Source organism: Stegostoma tigrinum, chromosome 37 (genome assembly GCF_030684315.1).
Source record: "Stegostoma tigrinum isolate sSteTig4 chromosome 37, sSteTig4.hap1, whole genome shotgun sequence".
NCBI classification, from domain to species: Eukaryota; Metazoa; Chordata; class Chondrichthyes; order Orectolobiformes; family Stegostomatidae; genus Stegostoma; species Stegostoma tigrinum.
This window is the reverse complement of record NC_081390.1, coordinates 13,139,519-13,158,945: the sequence shown is the minus strand read 5'-3', so window position 1 is coordinate 13,158,945 and position 19,427 is coordinate 13,139,519. Positions and strand designations below refer to the sequence as shown.

Below are 19,427 nucleotides of genomic sequence, written 5' to 3'. Positions count from 1 at the left end.
TTTGGTCCCTCTACCACTGATGCTCAATAGCAGCAATGTGTTTCATTTACAAGCTTCACTGCAAAAATTCACCAGATTTCCTTAGACGGCAACGTACAAACCCAGGATCACTACCAACTAGAAGGACAAGGACAGCGATACACCAAAATATCATCATCTGCACATTCCTCTTCAAGCCACACAGCATCCTGACTTGGACATGCATCGTGGTTCCTTCAGTGTCGGTAGGACAAAATCCTGGAACTATTAGCTTGCTGTTGCTACACAAAATGGACTGCTGCAGTTCATGAAGTCGCCCAGCCAGTAATTCCCACATTCCATGAATGAATAAGAAAGGAAGATGTCGGCTTGTTTGTTTTTGTGGTGCCTTGAGAACATTATGGATGTGAGTTAAAACTGGATTCAATCTCCTTGCAGCAAGACTAACCTAATTGAGAAATACCATCCCTTGTTGTCTCATTTAACCCATAAACGCATTTGTTTATTTTCATAAATTTTGGGGTTGAGAGCTCAGGCACTAATGACTGCCACAGAGCTCTGACCAAGCCATCACAACTATGCTCCAGCTCTCATGGAGCCACAACACTTTTCGAATTTTCAAGTGGGATCACAGGGAAAATATTTGGCAAGCATTGTCTCTTAGGGTTATGTTCAATTTCAGGTCCACTTTCAAAACTTGGACTGCATCTTCTGGCCTTCCAGTCTTTATTGCATTTTGCCAAACCATGAATCTTACCCCCAACTCTCGATGTTTGTATTTGCTAGCACTTTTTCCCTGTTCTCCCTGTAATGCATTCTCTATTTACAGGTCTTCTCTGGCAAATATGGTACTTCAGTGCTAACTTCTGTTGTTATCTTTGGGCAAATACCTTGCCCTATATCATTGTATCACTTTGTCAGTATGGGGTCAGCCTTAATCTGGTCTCCTCATAACTTTCCAACATGTGTTTGTGAAGTATGTTTTCTCATTACTTTCTATGACATGTAAATGTTTAATTATTGGTACTTAAACCCTAGTAATGCTCTCCAGTAGTTTGGTTGTCATGCTGTAAAATTACTATTTTTCTGTCAGTACCTTCTCGAACTTTCTATCCTTCTCTTAAAATTTGTTTCTGATGGTCCTATACGATACTGTAAGGCTTGTAAAAAATTTTCTTTGAAGCCTCAGCCTTATTGAAGGCTCTTCTGCCTCCATGCAAGGTTTTCAAGTGCGCAGAAGAAGTAGAGTTAATTACAGTCCTTTTCCTTGTTATTGAAGCAATTTTTGGGTTTCTTCCAAAAACCAATTGATGTACACTGTAGTCCCTAACTATTTGCTGTGAAATGTTTGCAATGACTGCCCATGGCAGGACAGATTTTAATGTACAACCCGGTTGCTCGACTAGTGGTTTGTAAAGCATCTCAAGTATTACTGCGTGATTTCTTTCTCACACACCATTACGATAAGGCGTTGCTGGCTCTATATACATTACCGTAACATTCATATTTTCCCTGTTTATCCCTAAATTTATCATTGGCAAATTTTGTCTGTTTCCTCCCACCACCGCTCCCTTAATTGGCCATTAGGAATTTAGCTTGTGTCTCAATCCAATTCTTACCCATTTCACTATTACCTTGTCCACGTTTCCTCCTTTATCTTTATATATTATTGCAGACTGCTTAAATCTAGTTGCCAAAACTATGAAATGCACAATGAAAATGTTTTTCTGCTTATCCCATACTTGTAAACCCATTGCTGCAACTTTATTAATGTCTGTTTAGACGGCCTCTGATATCCTCTGTATTTTGCTTAAAATTGTCACACTTATCATTGATCCCTTTTTACAGGTACTCACCATCCATTACTCCTGTGTCCTTTGGAAGGATTTTAATCTTTGAGAATATTGATGAGCAAACATCTGTTTTTGTTTTAAGATAGCTAATGTTTTTTTCTTTTAAACTCATCATCTGATGCCATTAACATTTGTTTAATATTTTGATTAGAGAAGTTAGGTCTTATTAAACGAATACAATAATATCCAGATTGTGTAAAGAATAAATCCATTGACTTCCTAATAATAATTACCTCGTAGTGATTTATATCCAGTTTCATTTGTGGTTTTTCCTTAGGCAGTCTGCTCAACAGTAAAAGTATTTCATTTGATACTGGATGTTGAGAAAATGGTTTAGGCCAGCTATATTCCAGGGAGTCACCACTCTTTTTAGTGATTCCAGCATGATTCCCTCCCCAAACCTAGAGTTAGTAGAACTCTCAAATTTGTTAACTTTTACTTTCAGTTCTTGTTCTCTAAAGAATCTAGGTAATGTTTTAATCAATCTGCTCCACACACTGAATGTGCAATGACTATCCAACACAATGCAGCTGAATTAACATAAAATATTAGCAACAAGGCTGCTGCTTCTTATAACTGTACACTTTCTACCTGATCAATATCATTGTTTTCTCCTTGCAAGCCTTTTGTGTGGCAGGCAATTTGAAATACTTGTCAGTTTAGCTCACTTTGCTGGATGGTTGCTTTGCGAAGCAATATGATGCTAACAGTATCCCCACACTGGCTGTTGTTACCTTTGAAGGATTCTTTTTCTCAACCTCTCCCCTCACCTGAAATATGCTGACCCTCACGTTAAATCACCACCAGTCGTCTCTCTCGAATGAAAGAACTGCTCTCTGCTTTGGGAAGACAATAACAATTTGACTGATGCTTAGGACATTTCAAGGCATTATGATATCATCTTGTATCACATCTAAAATACTTGTTAACCATGCCTCTGCAACTCCTGGGGTTCGTTCATCTATTATAGTTCCCCAGTTGCTATTGTCTGTTATAATTGCAGGATGCATCTCTATCTCTATCATTGTAGTTATGATTCTTGTTTCATATTGAAGCTGTCAGCCAGGCTATCTTTTGTTTCTGTTACTATTGGCTTGTTTGTTATCTACATTATTGCTGAATGCACTGGTTGAGCTATGAAAGCCACTGGGAATTAATGTTTTTTCAGGAATTTTTTTTAAGGTTTCTGACACCTGCTCCAAAAGTGTGCTTCTTTTTAAAACTCTACCTCCAGTTAATATGGGGAGTATGTCATCTTGGACTATCTTGACATATTCCAACAATTTAAAACTAAGCACTGAATTAGGAATCTTTAAATAAAGTTTTTTACAATTTTGAATATAATCTGTTAAAATCCATCATCTATTCTTCCGTAGAATTTCCATGCTGCTTTCCAAACTATCATAGCTTAAACATGCCTTCTATGCATTTGAGGTTATCTTTCTTTAAATTTGACCGTAATAATAGATTTTCCAAATCTTCAGCATCCAGTTGTTGCGCTTCTAGGTCTGTCTCCATCTCTCACACACAGCGCATTCTCCCTTTCTTTCAATCTAAATTTTCTTTTTATTCTGACAATCGTGCTTTATCATTCAATCTTTATGAAAGGTTGATTGTTTTACTTTCATTCCTGTTCTTTTGTTTCATCTACTGGCTTTTGCCAGTAGATAAATTCTCACCACCTGCTAATTCCATTCAACCACAATCACGATTCTTTTGTTCACCAATAGTCCTTTAGTATTTTGTCTAAATGGCTGTTCACTGGTAAAATTGGTCATGGCTAACAGGATTGTAAATAAGCACTAGTCCTGTTCAGGCATCATTGATGCACATGAGCAAAAGCACATAAGAAGTGAATCTTTCCAGATATCCTTTTTTTTTAACTGGCTACTTGTGTCATACTGCTGTAGCTGAGACAGTGGAGATGAGGCATTGAATTTGGGAACATTTTAGATAATTTAATACTGTTGGATGCATTTTCAGAATGAACCATTATGGGAAGCTAGTTATGATAAGACTCACTACAGATACTGCTGCATTAAGATCAGAAATTGAAATTGTTTTTCTTGTTTGAAGGGCATCCATCATGTCTAAAGTTCTCTCCCGAGTTAACTGCCCACGTGAAAACTTTAAGATGGCAGTGTATTGAGTGCAAGACCTGCAGTGCTTGTCGAGATCAAGGAAAAAATGCTGTAAGTATTTGTTGACTCACCTTTTCTCTCTCACCGATTTCTCACTCCTCCTTTTCTGTCATTTTCTTTCCCCTTCTTAATCGCTCCCCTCCTCACTGTCCCCTCCCCTTCCTCTTTCTCTCCTTCCCTTTTCTCTCTATTTCTTTGTTCTTTCCACCTTTCACTTCCGATCGCTACTTCCCTTCCCTTGTTCCTTACCTTGTTCCTTCCTTTCCCCTGCTTTGTTTTTCTTCCTTCTGCTGTTCTTCACACCCTCGATCTGCTCACTGTTGGTTTTAGTCTCTGCACAGTTTTCAGTTTGCTTCTTTTATTGGTGAATCAATCATCAGAAGTGCAATTGTCAAAATTAGTAGTTGCTTTCTGCAAGAGTAAGTACATGTACTTTTGTGTATTTGAAGCAGTGAAACTTGTTGCCAAGTGACCAAACCATTTCTGCAGTCCAAGACAATAAAATGTGAGGCTGGATGAACACAGCAGGCTCAGGAGCACAAAAGTTGACATTTCAGGCCTCGACCCTTCATCAGAGAGGGGGATGGGGTGAGGGTTCTGGAATAAATAGGGAGACAGGGGGAGGAGGACCGAAGTTGGAGAGAAAAGAAGATAGTGGAGAGGAGAGTATAGGTGGGGAGGTAGGGAGGGGATAGGTCAGTCCAGGGAAGACGGACAGATCAAGGAGGTGGGATGAGGTTAGTAGGTAGGAGATGGAGGTGCGGCTTGGGGTGGGAGGAAGAAATGGGTGAGAGGAAGAACAGGTTAGGGAAGCAGAGACAGGTTGGACTGGTTTTGGGATGCAGTGGGTGGAGGGGAAGAGCTGGGCTGTTTGTGTGATGCAGTAGGGGGAGGGGACGAACTGGGCTGGTTCCTGTCCCGCAGGCCCGACCAGTCCCCCTCCACCGACACCCTCATCCGCCTAGCCGAACTCGTCCTCACCCTCAACAACTTCTCTTTCGATTCCTTCCACTTCCTAAAGACAAAGGGGGTGGCCATGGGCACCCGCATGGGCCCCAGCTATGCCTGCCTCTTTGTAGGTTATGTGGAACAGTCCCTCTTCCGCACCTACACAGGCCCCAAACCCCACCTCTTCCTCCGTTACATTGATGACTGTATCGGCGCCGCCTCTTGCTCTCCAGAGGAGCTCGAACAGTTCATCCACTTCAACACCTTCCACCCCAACCTTCAGTTCACCTGGGCCATCTCCAGCACATCCGTCACTCTCCTGGACACCTCAGTCTCCATCTCAGGCAACCAACTTGTAACTGATGTCCATTTCAAGCCCACCGACTCCCACAGCTACCTAGAATACACCTCCTCCCACCCACCCTCCTGCAAAAATTCCATCCCCTGTTGCCAATTCCTCCGCCTCCGCCGCATCTGCTCCCGCGATGAGGCATTCCACTCCCCACATCCCAGATGTTCAAGTTCCTCAAGGACCGCAACTCCCCCCCCTCTCCCCCCCCCCCCCCCCCCCCCACACACACACACACACACACACACACACACACACAGTGGTAGAGAACGCCCTCGACCGTGTTTCCCGCAACACATCCCTCACACCCCGCCCCTGCCAGAGGATCCCCCTCGTTCTCACACACCACCCCACCAACCTCCGGATACAACGCATCATCCTCCAACACTTCCTCCATCTACAATCCAACCCCACCACTCGAGACATTTTTCCATCCCCACCCTTGTCTGCTTTCCGGAGAGACCACTCTCTCCATGACTCACTTGTTCGCTGCACACTGCCCTCCAACCCCACCACATCTGGCACCTTCCCCTGCAACTGCAGGAAATGCTACACTTGCCCCCACACCTCCTCCCTCGCCCCTATCCCAGGCCCCAAGATGACTTTCCATATTAAGCAGAGGTTCACCTGCACATCTGCCAATGTGGTATACTGCATCCACTGTACCCGGTGTGGCTACCTCTACATTGGGGAAACCAAGCGGAGGCTTGGGGACCGCTTTGCAGAACACCTCTGCTTGGTTCACAATAAACTACTGCACCTCCCAGTTGCAAACCATTTCCACTCCCCCTCCCATTCTTTAGATAACATGTCCATCACGGGCCTCCTGCAGTGCCACAATGATGCCACCCGAATGTTACGGGAACAGCAACTCATATTCCGCTTGGGAACCCTGCAGCCCAATGGTATCAAAGTGGACTTCACCAGCTTCAAAATCTCCCCTTGCCCCACCACATCCCAAAACCAGCCCAGTTCGTCCCCTCCCCCCACTGCACCGCACAACCAGCCCAGCTCTTCCCCTCCACCCACTACATCCCAAAACCAGTCCAACCTGTCTCTGCTTCCCTAACCTGTTCTTCCTCTCACCCATTCCTTCCTCCCACCCCAAGCCGCACCTCCATCTCCTACCTACTAACCTCATCCCACCTCCTTGATCTGTCCGTCTTCCCTGGACTGACCTATCCCCTCCCTACCTCCCCACCTATACTCTCCTCTCCACTATCTTCTTTTCTCTCCATCTTCGGTCCTCCTCCCCCTGTCTCCCTATTTATTCCAGAACCCTCACCCCATCCCCCTCTCTGATGAAGGGTCGAGGCCTGAAACGTCAGCTTTTGTGCTCCTGAGATGCTGCCGGGCCTGCTGTGTTCATCCAGCCTCACATTTTATTGTCTTGGATTCTCCAGCATCTGCAGTTCCCATTATCACTCACACATTTCTGGAGTCCGTCTAGTTTATGTGAATTTTAAAATGTAAATATTTGTGAAGCATAAAGGTTTTTAATTTGTTTATGTGAAATCAAAATTGATGAGGCACACGCCAGATGCTCTTGAAAAGTGTTTGTGAGCTGCCTTCTTAAATCTCTGTGGCAACTGTTGCATTGGTGCATACAGAGAACTTCAAGTTGTAAGGTGCACAATATTGACCTCGTAATGATAAAGGAACACTGATATTGTTCCAAGTCTGGATTGTGCGTGACTTGAAATTTGCAGATGCTGGTTTTGGTATGCACATACAGTCTTGTTCTACTCAGCTCTAGTGAAGAACTTCACTGAGTTGCTGCAGTGCATCTCAAAAAATATGGTGTGTGTTTCAATCACAATGAGGGAGTCCATGTTCAGGATGATGCGTGGGATGCTAATCGAGTGAGGTGCTTTTGCCGGCATGAGAGAGTTTTGTTGTTGTGCCTGTTTCTGGTAAGTGGAGAATATTCCCCACACTCTTAACTTGTGTCTTGCAGATGATGGAAAAACTTTGAGGAGTCAGTAGATGAGTTAGTCACTGCAGAATATCCAGCCTCTAACCTGCTCTTGTAACTGCTGTGGCTGGTTCAGTTTAATTTCTAGACAGCATGTCTTCCTAGGATTTTGAGAAGAAATGATTTTTGCCTCTACATGACATCATCTGAAACAAAAGAAGTAAATCTCATGTGTGTCTGGTGACAACCAGCCCTTCCTCACCCACTGCCTTTCAACTCCTCCATTTTTGCTAAATCATCATAATGCTTCCTCAACATCCCAGTGCTGGTTGAGCAGAAATTTCCTCCATTTAACTATAAGGAAGACGAATGCCTTTGTTTTCAATCCATAACTAACAATGCCATCCCTCTCCTGACAATAGTTTGAGATTTAGCCATGTTGGCGTCATATTTGACTCTGCATGAGTTTCAAAACTTATCTTTGGAATTACTAACAACATACTTCTACTTGCACAATATCATTCAACTTACTCCAGTCTCTGCCCATCTGTTGTTGAAACTTTGATTCATGCTTTCCATTACCTCTAGACTTGATTATTTCAGAGCATTCATGGCTTATCTCCCACATTCTACCATCTGTAAAACTTGAGCTCAGCAAAATCTCTGCTTGTCTCTTAACTCACTGTGAGCTTTGTTCAGCTATTCTCCCTGCTACATCAGCTTGTTCTCAAACAACATCTTGAGAGAAATATTTTCGTTTTTGTTTCAAATCCCTACTTATACCTCCGTTCTAATCTCCTCCAATTCCACGATGCTGTAAGGCATATATGTTTGTTCCTCTAATTTTGCCCCATGCGCAACTTTTAACACTCCTCCATTGGTTGCTGTGCCTTCAGTTTGTGGGGCATCCTCTAAATTACTCTCCCTTTCTGCTTTCCACCTTTTGAAGCAGTGTTTAAAGGAAATAATGATTGTATTGAAATAATTATTGCTATTGAAGTAATTGTACCAATGCTAAAAAGAGACATGAAGTCAGTTTTTCAGCTTGCAGGTTTGGAAAAGGAACATTGATCTGTATATGTGAGAACAGGATGGAATAATAAATATCATCATCAATGTATATTAAATCAGAAGCAGGTTCATATTAATTACTTAGTAATTTTAACATTTGCTTACAACTTAGTACAATTTAAACACACAAGTGACTTTTATGTATTTAAGTATTTTGCAATTTTTCTCTCTCTAGGATAATATGCTTTTTTGTGATTCCTGTGATCGAGGATTTCACATGGAATGCTGTGACCCACCACTCTCCAGAATGCCAAAAGGTATTACTGAGACTAATGTGTGGGAGACTTGTTCGTTATTTTCAAAAAGTATTTGTTGGGAATTACAAATGGAGAGGATAGTAGCTTTGCGTTTGTGTACTAGAGGTCTGGACAAATGATACAAAAATATAAGTTTAGACAACTGGAGGGATTAATTTCAATGAATTAAATAAATCTTGAATAAAGGGCTAGTATCAACTATGTTGATCATTTAACTCTGGAGGATTGTTATAGAAATCCATTTGGTTTGCTAATGTCGAGGGAAGGAATTTTGTTCTCTTTTGCAGGTCTGACCCATTTCTGACATCAAACCCCCTAATTCCTAACTGCCCTGTGAGATGCCTTAACAAGTCACTCGTTTGTGAAGAAAACTATTCAACTCTAATTTGTCGAGGATAGTTAGGGGAATAATTGCTTGCCTTGCCTGTAACACTTCTGTCCTATGAATACTAGCTTTAAAAATCTGCACATCCAAGCAGAAGTAATGTACTTTTTTTAAAAAAAACTTCAGATCATTCAATAAATCTTTAGCCTCCCAAAGAAATATTACCTCCTGTGTGATAGGTCAGTTTGGACCCAAAATTACTTCCTCACGCGGAAGGTTAATTGGAAAAAATGAGAAAAGACATTGAACAGGAAAAGGTCACTTATTCTGTCAAATTGTTCGTGACACAGATCGTATTCAATCTATTTTATTTTGTGATTTACCCCTCGCCACTTAATATATTAGAAACTATGTATTGATTAATTTTTGCGATCTCAATTATTACACATCTTTTTTACCTCACCCAGTAATTTGTATTTGCCCATTGCTAATTTCCCTGGGGAAGGCAGTGGTGAGCACCTACTTGAACTGCTGCAGCTTTTGGGTGGGTAGGAAACCAACAGTTCTGTTTGGAAGGGTGTTGGTGTTAGAGATAGTAACAACTGCTGATGCTGGAGTCAGAGATAACACAGTGTGGAGCTGGAGGAACACAGCAGGCCAGACAGCATCAGAGCAGCAGGAAAGTTGACGTTTCAGGTCGGGACCCTTCTTCAGAAGGGGGAAGGGAGCTCGGAGGCTCAGAGGCCACTTTGTAGAGCACCTACGCTCTGTTCGCAACAAATGACAACACTTCTCAGTTGTGAACCACTTTAGCTCCCCTTCCCACTCCCTGGGCAACATGTCCATCCTGGGCTGCCTCCAGTGTCACAGTGACCCCACCTGGAAACCAGAGGAGCAGCACGTTATATTCTGCCTTGGGAACCTACAACCCACTGGTCTCAATGGGGACTTCTCCGATCAGAACTGTTGGTTTCCTACCACCCAAGCAGTTCAGTTAGGAGCTCAGCACTGCCTTCCCCAGGGAAATCTCCCCACCCCCAGCCTCATCCCATGACCGACCCTCCCTCCTGTCCTCGCCTCCTTGACCTGACACAACCTGTCCATCTTTTCTCCTACCTATCCACTCCTACCATCTCACTGACCAATCCTCACCACTGCCTACCTGCACTCATCTATCACCATCCCACCTATCTTCCCCAGCCCCACCCCTGCTCTCGCTATTTATTTCAGACCTCCATGCCCCTTCCCCCATTTCTGAAGAAGGGTTCCAACCAAAACGTCAGCTTTCCTGTTCCTCTGATGTTGCCTGGCATGCTGTGTTCCTCCAGCTCCACATTGTGTTATCTAGGGTGTTAATGAAGCTGTTTTCTGAGTCATGTGTAGATCATATCTGTTAAGGGTTGTAGATATCCTCTCTTGAAGGACGTTAGTTAACTAGATGGATTTTTATGACAATTGAAATGGTCACCTGTTTTTAATACCAGATTTTATTGAATTAAAATTTTACCACCTGCCAAGGTAGCATTCAGATCTGTGTCCCAAGAACATTAATCTGGGGTTCTGAATTATTGATCCAGTGATGTTGCTGCAGTGCCACGATCCCCCCGTTCGTTACTTTGTGTTTCAGTTTGGCCGTACAGGTAGATTGTTGTGAATGATGTTTTTGGGTTTGTTATTTTTTCTATTTTTTTTAAATGTTCTAATCTTGTTTCTCATTCAATCCTGTTTTTGCAATTTACCTGTAGTTTTAAAGATTGTACATCTGTGCCACCTATGTCCATGAGACGTAGAAGCAGAACTAGGCTTTTTGCCTCATCGGTTTGCTCAGCCATTCAATAAGATGATGATTGAACTGATAATCCTCAACTCTACTTTCCCATATTTATAACCTTTGATTCCCTTATTGATTTAGAACTTATCTGTCTCAGCCTTCAACAAACTAATGACAGAGCCTTGACAGCCCTCTGCAACAAATAATTCCATAGATTTCCTACCCTTTGAGAGCAGAAAGTCCTCCTTATCTCTGTCATAAATGGGTGATCTTTTATTCTGAGATTATGCCTGCTGTTCCAAGACTCTCTGACAGGAGAAAAAACAACCTGTCAACATCTACCCTGTCAAATTCCCCGACAATCTTAAGTTTCAATGAGGTTGATTCTCGTTCTTTTAAGTTCCAATGACTACAAGCCCAACCTACTCAAACTCTCTACATAGGAAAATCCCTTCATACCTGTTATCAACCTATTGGACATTTTCTGGACTGCCTTCAACTCCAAATTGTTTTCCTTAGTTACAGGGACTGATACTGTTCACAGTATTCCGGATATGATCTGATTAATATCCTGTATATTTTTAGCAAGACTTGCCTATTCTTATTCTCTATTCCCTTTGAAATAAGGGCAAATAGAAATTTGGGCTTCACTGTTGCCCATTGAGCTTGGATGCTGACTTTTTGTGATTCATGCACGAGGACGTTGGCCGAGGGATGGACGTGACTGGCAGCTTCAGTGTTCAGGGTGTCAGATGCTATAGGCAGAAGAGGTTTGGTGTTTTTTAATTAAGGAAAACATTTTTGCTGTAATGAGAGATATTTCTGAAAAATTGTACAGCGCAAATATATGGGTTGAAATTCGAAATTTAAAAAAAGGGATCACCTTAGATGGAACTGTCCCATTGAGCCTCCAATAGTCAAAGGGAAATTATGGAACAAATATTCAAGAATAAAAGGTTGTAATAGTGATTTTAATTGTCCAACATTGGCTGGAACTACCATTATTAAATAGTTGGATGGTGAAGAATTTGTTAAATGTATTCAAGAACAGTTTCTTTTAGTGTGTAAATATTCCTAAAGAAGAAACACAACTTGATCTTCTCTTAGGTAATAAGACAGGGCAAGTGACTGAAGTGATAGGAAAGGAATACTTTGACCTTGTGATCATAATTTGTTTTAAAATTGATGTGAAAAAGGATTAGCCTCCATAAAAACTAAATTTTTTTCATTGGAGTAAAGCAAACTTTAACGGGTATGAGACAAGATTGCATAAAAATTGATCAAAACAACCTGTTCACAAGTAAAGGGACATCTGGTGAGTGGGAGACATTCAAAAGTGTGAAAATGAGAATTCAGAGTCTTTATGTTCTTATCAGAATGAAAGGTAAGGCAAGACTGGTAGGATTAGAGAACAATGGATGAATAAGAATATTGACGTTGAAGTCGAGAATAAAATAAAATACATTTGAGAAAGACAACTGGGTTCGAATGAATCTCTTCAAAAATGTAAAGAGTGTAGGGTAATTCTGAACAGGGAGATCAGGAAGGCAAAGGGAGGATAAGAGAGAGCCTTAACAAATAAAGTTAAGGATAATCCAAAGAGATTCTGCAAATGCATTAAGAATAAGACTGCAACTAGAGAGAGACAGTTGGACCCCTTTAAAGATCAAAGAAGTCATCTTTGTGTTGAACCTCAGGAGATGAGAGAGATATTAAATGAATATTTTGCACTGCTTTTTATTGTGGAGAAAGAAATGTAGGCTAGAGAACTCAGAAATATTGATGTTTTAGAAACAGTTCACATTTCAGAAGAGGATGTGCCTGGAGGCCTTAGAAAATATAAAGGTGAATAAATCTGTAGGACCTGGCCTAGCGTGTCCTAGGATGTTGTGGGAAGTTAGGGAGGAAATTGCGGGGCCCCTTGCAGAATTATTTGTATCATCTGTAATTTGGGAGCTTTCGGATGACTGGAGAATGGCTAACGTGATGCCTTTGTTTAAGAAGGCAAGTAAACAGAAGGCTTGGAACTGTCAAGTCTGACTTTGGGTAAGTTGGATTGAAAGTGGTTCTGAAAGATAGGATTTATATGCATCTGGAAAGTCAGCATGGTTTTACACGAGGGAAATTGTGCCTCACAAACTTGATAGAGTTTTTTGAGGAAATAATCAAGAAGATTGATGAGGGCAAAGCGGTAGATATTGTTTATTTGGACTTTACTAAAGCCTTTACAAGGTTCTGCATGGTAAACTAATTATTAAAGTTAGGTCACATGGGATTCAGAGTGAGCTTGCCAGTTGAATACAAAAATGTCTTAACGGCTGGAGACACATTGATGGCAGAGGTTTGTTTTTGGACTGGGAGCCTGTGACCAGTGATGTTCCGCAGGGATCAGTGCTGACTTCACTTTTAAATAAAAACCGAAAGAAGTGCGGATGCTGTAAATCGGGAACTAAAACAAAGTTGCTGGAAAAGCTCAGCAGGTCTGACAACGTCCATGTGGGGAAATAAACAGTGTTAACGTTTCAGATCCAGTGACCCTTCCTCAGAATACGTTCTGAAGAAGGGTCACCAGACCCGAAGAACAGCGAGACCACGGGGTGCTGGTATATAATTCTTTGAAGTTTATGTCACCTATAGATAGGGTGGTTAACGAGGCATTAAGCATGCTTGCCTCCACTGATCAGACTACAGGAATTGAGAATGTTATATTGAGGTTGCACAGATATTGACAAGGTCTCTTCTGGAGTACTGTGTCTCGTTCTGGTCTCCCTGTTATAGGAAGGATGTTATTAAGCTGGAGAGTGTTCAGAAGAGATTTACCAGGATCTTGCTGGAATAAAGGTTTTGAATAATAAAGGAAGGCTGGATGGGCAAGAAGGTTTTTAGCTGAAGCACAGAGGTTTATAAAATCATGAAGGATATAGAAAAGATGAATGGCAGGTGTCTTTTCCCTCGGGTGGGGCATTTCACCACTGGGGACATATTTTTAAGGTGAGAGAAGAAAGATTTTAAAAAGACACAGAAGGCTTTTTTTTTAAAACAGCACGGTTTTTGTGTGGCATGAACTTTCAGAGGAAATGGTTGATGTGGGTACATTTAGTAAGTACATAAATAAGAAATGTTTGGATATGGACCAAGTGCAGGCAGGTCAGGCTAGTTTAGGTTGGGATTATAGTTGGCATGGACTGGTTGGACTGAAGAGTCTGTTTCTGAAGATGCTGTATGATACCATGACCTCCAGTTTCCTCTATGCTGCAGCTTTCTCCAATTTGCCCCGTTCAAATAATATTCATTTGTCCTGCTAAAGTGCCCAACCTCTTATTTCCCTCGATAACACAGTGTGAAGCTGGATGAATACAGCAGGCCAAGCAGCATCAGAGGAGCAGGAAAGTTTGACATTTCGGGTGGAGACCCTTCTTCAGAAATGGGGGCGGGGAAGGGGATTCTGAAATAAATAGAGGGATGGGGGAGGCGGATAGAAGCTGTATAAAGGAGAATTTAGGGTGAGAGGAGACAGACAGGCCAAAGAGGTGGATTAGAGCCAGTGAAGATGAATGTTAGGGAGGGGAAAGGTAGGGAGGATGGACAGGTCAAGGGGGTGGGCTGAGGTTAGTAGGTAGGAGATGGGGGTGGGGCTTGAGGTGGGAGGAATGATGAGGGAGGTGGGGACTAGCTGGGCTGGTTTTGGCATGCACTCAGGGGAGGGGAGATATTGAAGTTTGTGAAGTCCACATTGATACCCTTGGGCTACAGGGTTCCCAAGCGGAATATGAGATGCTGTTCCTGCATCTCTTGGGTGACATCATTGTGGCAATGCAGGAGGCTCAGGATGGACACGTCGTCGGTGGGGGGGACGCAGTTGAAATGGTTCGCGATTGGGAGGTTTAGTTGTTTGTTGTAAACTGCGCTTAGGTGTTCCGCAAAGCGGTCCCCAAGCCTCTGTTTAGTTTCCCGGATGTAGAGGAGGCCACAACGGGAACAGTGGATACAATATATCACATTAACAGATGTGCAGATGAACATCGGTTTGATATGAAAAGTCTTCTTAGGGCCTGGGATGGTGGTGAGGGTGATGCCGCTTGGCCTGCTGTGTTCATCCAGCTTCACACCGTGTTATCTCAGATTCTCCAGCATTGGCAGTTCCTACTGTCTCTTATTTCCCTACGTTATATTCCATCTACCCACTGACTTAAGCTGCCTGTGTCCCTCTATAGACTCCTTGTATCATCCTTATTATTTGCCTTCCCGCCAATTTTTGTGTCATCGCAAACTTGGCAATGCTACAAAGTTATTAACAGATATTGTAAATGTTGTGGCCTCACACTGATCCCTGTGCAATTCCACGAAGCATGAGTTGCCACTTTTATCCTAACTGTCTGTCTCATATTAGGAACAAGAGTAAACCATATAGCCCCTCAAGCCTGCTCTGCTTTTTAATGAGATTGAGGCTGATCTGTTGCCTAATTCTAAATGCCTGCTTTTGACCCATATCTCTTAACGCCTTTGGTTAACAAAAATTTATCTATCTCAGATTTAAAACTGACGAATGATCTTGTATCATCTACATTTGTGGCAGCGAGTTCCAAACCTCCATCATCCTTTGTGTGTAGAAGTCCATCTCTCCAGAACAGTCCAGCCATAATTTTCAGACAATAACCCCTCGTTATAGAACCTACAGTGAGTGGATATGGGTTAACTTTATCTACACTGTCCTTTTCTGAAGAGTTTGATCAGTTCACCCCTTAACCTTCTAAAATCTTGAGAAAACATGCCAATTTTGTCTAATATTCCCTCATCACTTAACCTGTGAAGTCCAGGTATCATTCGTGTAAACTTAGGTTGTACTCCCTCCAAGTCCAATATATGTAATTTGTAGTGCCCAGATCTGCTCACAGTTCTTCACATGGTGTTTAATTAAGGTTTTGTGTAGCTTCAGTATAACTTCTGCATTGTTATCCTCTAGTCCCTTACATATTGAGGTCAGCATCCCTTAAGCCTTATTGGTTGTTCTCTGCACCTGTTTCTGGTTTTTCAAAGACCTGTGCACCTGAGCCCCCAAGTCTCTTAGGACATCCATTGTATTCACACCGTCTAGAAAGTGCACCAGCCTATCCTTACTTGCTTCAAAATGGATAACCTCACATTTGCTTATGTTGAACTCCATCTGCCACAGTTTTGCCCATTCGCATAGTCTGTCAATATCCTTTTGTAATTTTATGCTCTCATTTATACTGTCTACAATGTTGCCTAACTTAGTCAAAAAAATTGGATTCCTGACGTTCTATGCTATTATTCAGTCATTAATAACTAATGTAATAAGTAATAATACGGCCCTAATGCAGGTCCTTTTATTACATCACTGATCACATCCATTTAGTCAACAAATCCTCTATCCATGTTAATATAGTATCCCCAACACCATGGGATCTTATTAAGTATCTTTTACATGTGGTACTTTGTGAAATATAGAACATAAAACATAGAATGTTACTGTGCAGTACAGGCCCTTCGGCCCTCGATGTTGCGCCAACCTATGAAACCAATCTGAAGCCCACCTAACCTACACTATTCCATTATCATCCACATGTTTATCCAAAGACTATTTAAATGCCCTTAAAGTTGTTGAGTCTACTACTGTTGCAGGCAGGGCATTCCACGCCCTTACTACTCTTCTGAATAAAGAATCTACCTCTGACATCTGTTCGATATCTATCACCCCTCAATTTTATGCCTATGTCCCCTCGTGCTCGCCATCACCATCCGAAGAAAGAGGCTGTCAACTGTCCACCCTATCTAATCCTCTGATCATCTTGTAATTGGAAATCCAACTATATTGCATCTACTGGTTGCCATCTATCCAGCCTGTTTGTTACTTCTGCAGGAACTCTTAATAAATTTGTCTGGTATGTGAGTTTGCTCGCTGAGCTGGAAAGTTAATTTTCAGACATTTCGTCACCATTCTAGGTAACATCATCAGTGAGCCTCCGATGAAGCGCTGGTGTTATGTCCCGCTTTCTATTTATCTGGTTAGGTTTCCTTGGGTTGGTGATGTCATTTCCTGCGTTGGTGATGTCATTTCCTGTTATTTTTCTCAGAGGGTGGTAGATTGATTTGGAGCCAATGTGTTGGTTGATGGAGTTCCTGTTGGAATGCCATGCTTCGAGGAATTCTCGTGCGTGTCTTTGTTTGGCTTGTCCTAGGATGGATGTGTTGTCCCACTCAAAGTGGTGTCCTTCCTCATCTGTATGTAAGGATGCTAGTGATAGTGGGTCATGTCTTTTTGTGGATAGTTGATGTTCATGTATCCTGGTGGCTAGCTTTCTGCCTGCTTGTCCAATGTAGTGTTGGTCACAGTTCTTGCAAGGTATTTTGTAGATGACGTTCGTTTTGCTAGTTGTCTGTATAGGGTCTTTTAAGTTCAAGCAAAACGAACATCATCTACAAAATACCTTGCAAGAACTGTGACCAACACTACATTAGACAAACAGGCAGAAAGCTAGCCACCAGGATACATGAACATCAACTCGCCACAAAAAGACATGACCCACTATCACTAGTATCCTTACATACAGATGAGGAAGGACACCACTTTGATTGGGACAACACATCCATCCTAGGACAAGCCAAACAGAGACACGCACGAGAATTCCTCGAAGCATGGCATTCCAACAGGAACTCCATCAACCAACACATTGGCTCCAAATCAATCTACCACCCTCTGAGAAAAATAACAGGAAATGACATCACCAACCCAAGGAAACCTAAACAGATAAATAGAAAGCAGGACATAACTCCAGCGCTTCGTCGGAGGCTCACTGATGATGTTACCTAGAATGGTGACGAAACGTCTGAAAACTAACCTTCCAGCTCAGCGAGCAAACTCACATCCAGAACCTCAACCTGAGCTACAAATCTTCTCAAAACTCGTTTGTCTGGTATAATTGTCAGTTGTCAGTCTGGTGCAGCCACCAGACAGGACTATTTGCATGCCAAACAGCAAAAGCAGCAATCGATATACAGACCTAAGCAATCCCATAACCAGTGGATCAGGTCTAAGTTCTGCAGCCCTACCACATCCAGTCATGGTTGGTGGTGGACACTTAAACAACTTACTGGAGGAGGAGGCTCCACAAAAATCTCCATCTTCAATGATGGAAGTGCACAGCGCATCAATGCAAAAAATAAGGCTTAAGCTTTCGCAGCAATTTCAGCCACAAGTGCCAAGTGGATGATCCGTCTTGACCTCTTCTAATGGTCCCCAGCATTACAGATACTAGCCTTCAGCTGATTCTGTTCACTCCACATGATATCAAGAAATGGTTAGAGGCACTGGATACTGCAAAGGCTAAGGGCCTGGACAACATTCTGGAAATTTTACTGAAGACCTGTGCTCCAGAACTTACCGTTCCCCTAGCCAAACTGTTCCGGTACAGTTAGACCACTGGCACCCACCCGACGATGTGGAAGTTTGCCCAAGTATGCCCTGTACATAAAACCCAGGACAAATCCAACCCAGCCAATTACCATCCCATCAGTGTGCTTTCGATCATCAGTAAAGTGATGGAAGATGTCATCAACAGTGCTATCAAGCAACACATGCTCAGCAATAACCTGCTTAGTGACACGCAGTTTGGGTTCTGCCAGGACCACTCAACTCCTGACCTCATTTCAGTCTTCATTCAAACATGGACATAACAGCTGAATTCCAGAAGAGAGCTGAGAGTGACAGCCCTTGACATCAAGGCTGCGTTTCACCGAGTGTGACATCAAGAATCCCAAGCAAAACTGGAATCATTGGGTACTGGGGCAAACTCTGTACTGGCTGAAGTCATACCTGACACATAGGAAGATAAACATGCTTGAGGTCGTAGACTTGCTTGCTGAGACGGTGAGTTTGGTTGCAGATATTTTGTAACCCTGCAAGGTTACATCGTCAGTGCATCTCCAGTGAAGCATTGGTGTTCTATCCCACTTGTTATTTATATGCCTTGGTTTACTGGGGTGGTTAGCATCACTTTCGCACTCCAGCTGTCGCAACTGACAAACATAAAGAATCGCATACCCACAACCAATTAAACTAACGTAATGTACAAAATACCATGCAAGGACTGTGAGGAACATTACATAGGCCAAACTGGAAGAAAACTGACAATAAGGATACATGAACGCCAACTAGCCAACAAGAGACACGCAACCAATTCTTACTGATGTCAATACACATATAACAAAGGACACAAATTCAACAGGGTCAACACATCCATAATAACACAAGCCAAACAGCAATGCCAGGGAATTCCTGGATGCCTGATATTCCAACCAGAACACCATCAACAAACACATTGAGCTGGACTCAGTATACATACCACTGAAAAACAGAAGCAGAAGTAATGCCAACTACCCCAGCAAACCGAGGCATATAAATAACAAGTGGGACAGAACACCAATTCTTCACTGGAGGTGCACTGACAATGTTACTTAAGTTTCTGCAGTCAAACACATCTACCTGATTGTATTATATATTTCTAAATGCTGTGTTGTTATATCCTTTATAATAGATTCTGACTCCAATTACAAATATTAAACTGAGTGGTCTATAGATCCTTTATATTAATCTCTCTCCGGCTTTTTGAATAAGCATGTTACAGTGACAGTTTTCCAGTCCTCTGGGACTTTTTCCAGAATCTAAGGATTCTTGAGAAAAATATTCCCATTGCAACTCTGACTTGTTCCTGTAAAATCCCAGGATCCAACTCAGTTTAGCCCCATTTATGCACATATTACATTTTCTCTTGTGATAGTTATTGTGTTTATTCTTCTG

General features: G+C 42.2%; 1 protein-coding gene across 2 annotated transcripts in view; it reads left to right on the top strand.

Annotated features, from left to right (window-relative positions):
* Window positions 1–19,427, top strand: part of kat6b (K(lysine) acetyltransferase 6B) — a 213,847-nt gene that overhangs the window by 95,465 nt on the left and 98,955 nt on the right. For both annotated transcript variants that reach the window (XM_048563299.2, XM_059640390.1), the window contains exons 4-5: window positions 3,909–4,024; window positions 8,432–8,513. In XM_048563299.2, the coding sequence (XP_048419256.2) occupies window positions 3,909–4,024; window positions 8,432–8,513 (198 nt within the window). The remainder of the gene's footprint in view (window positions 1–3,908; window positions 4,025–8,431; window positions 8,514–19,427) is intronic.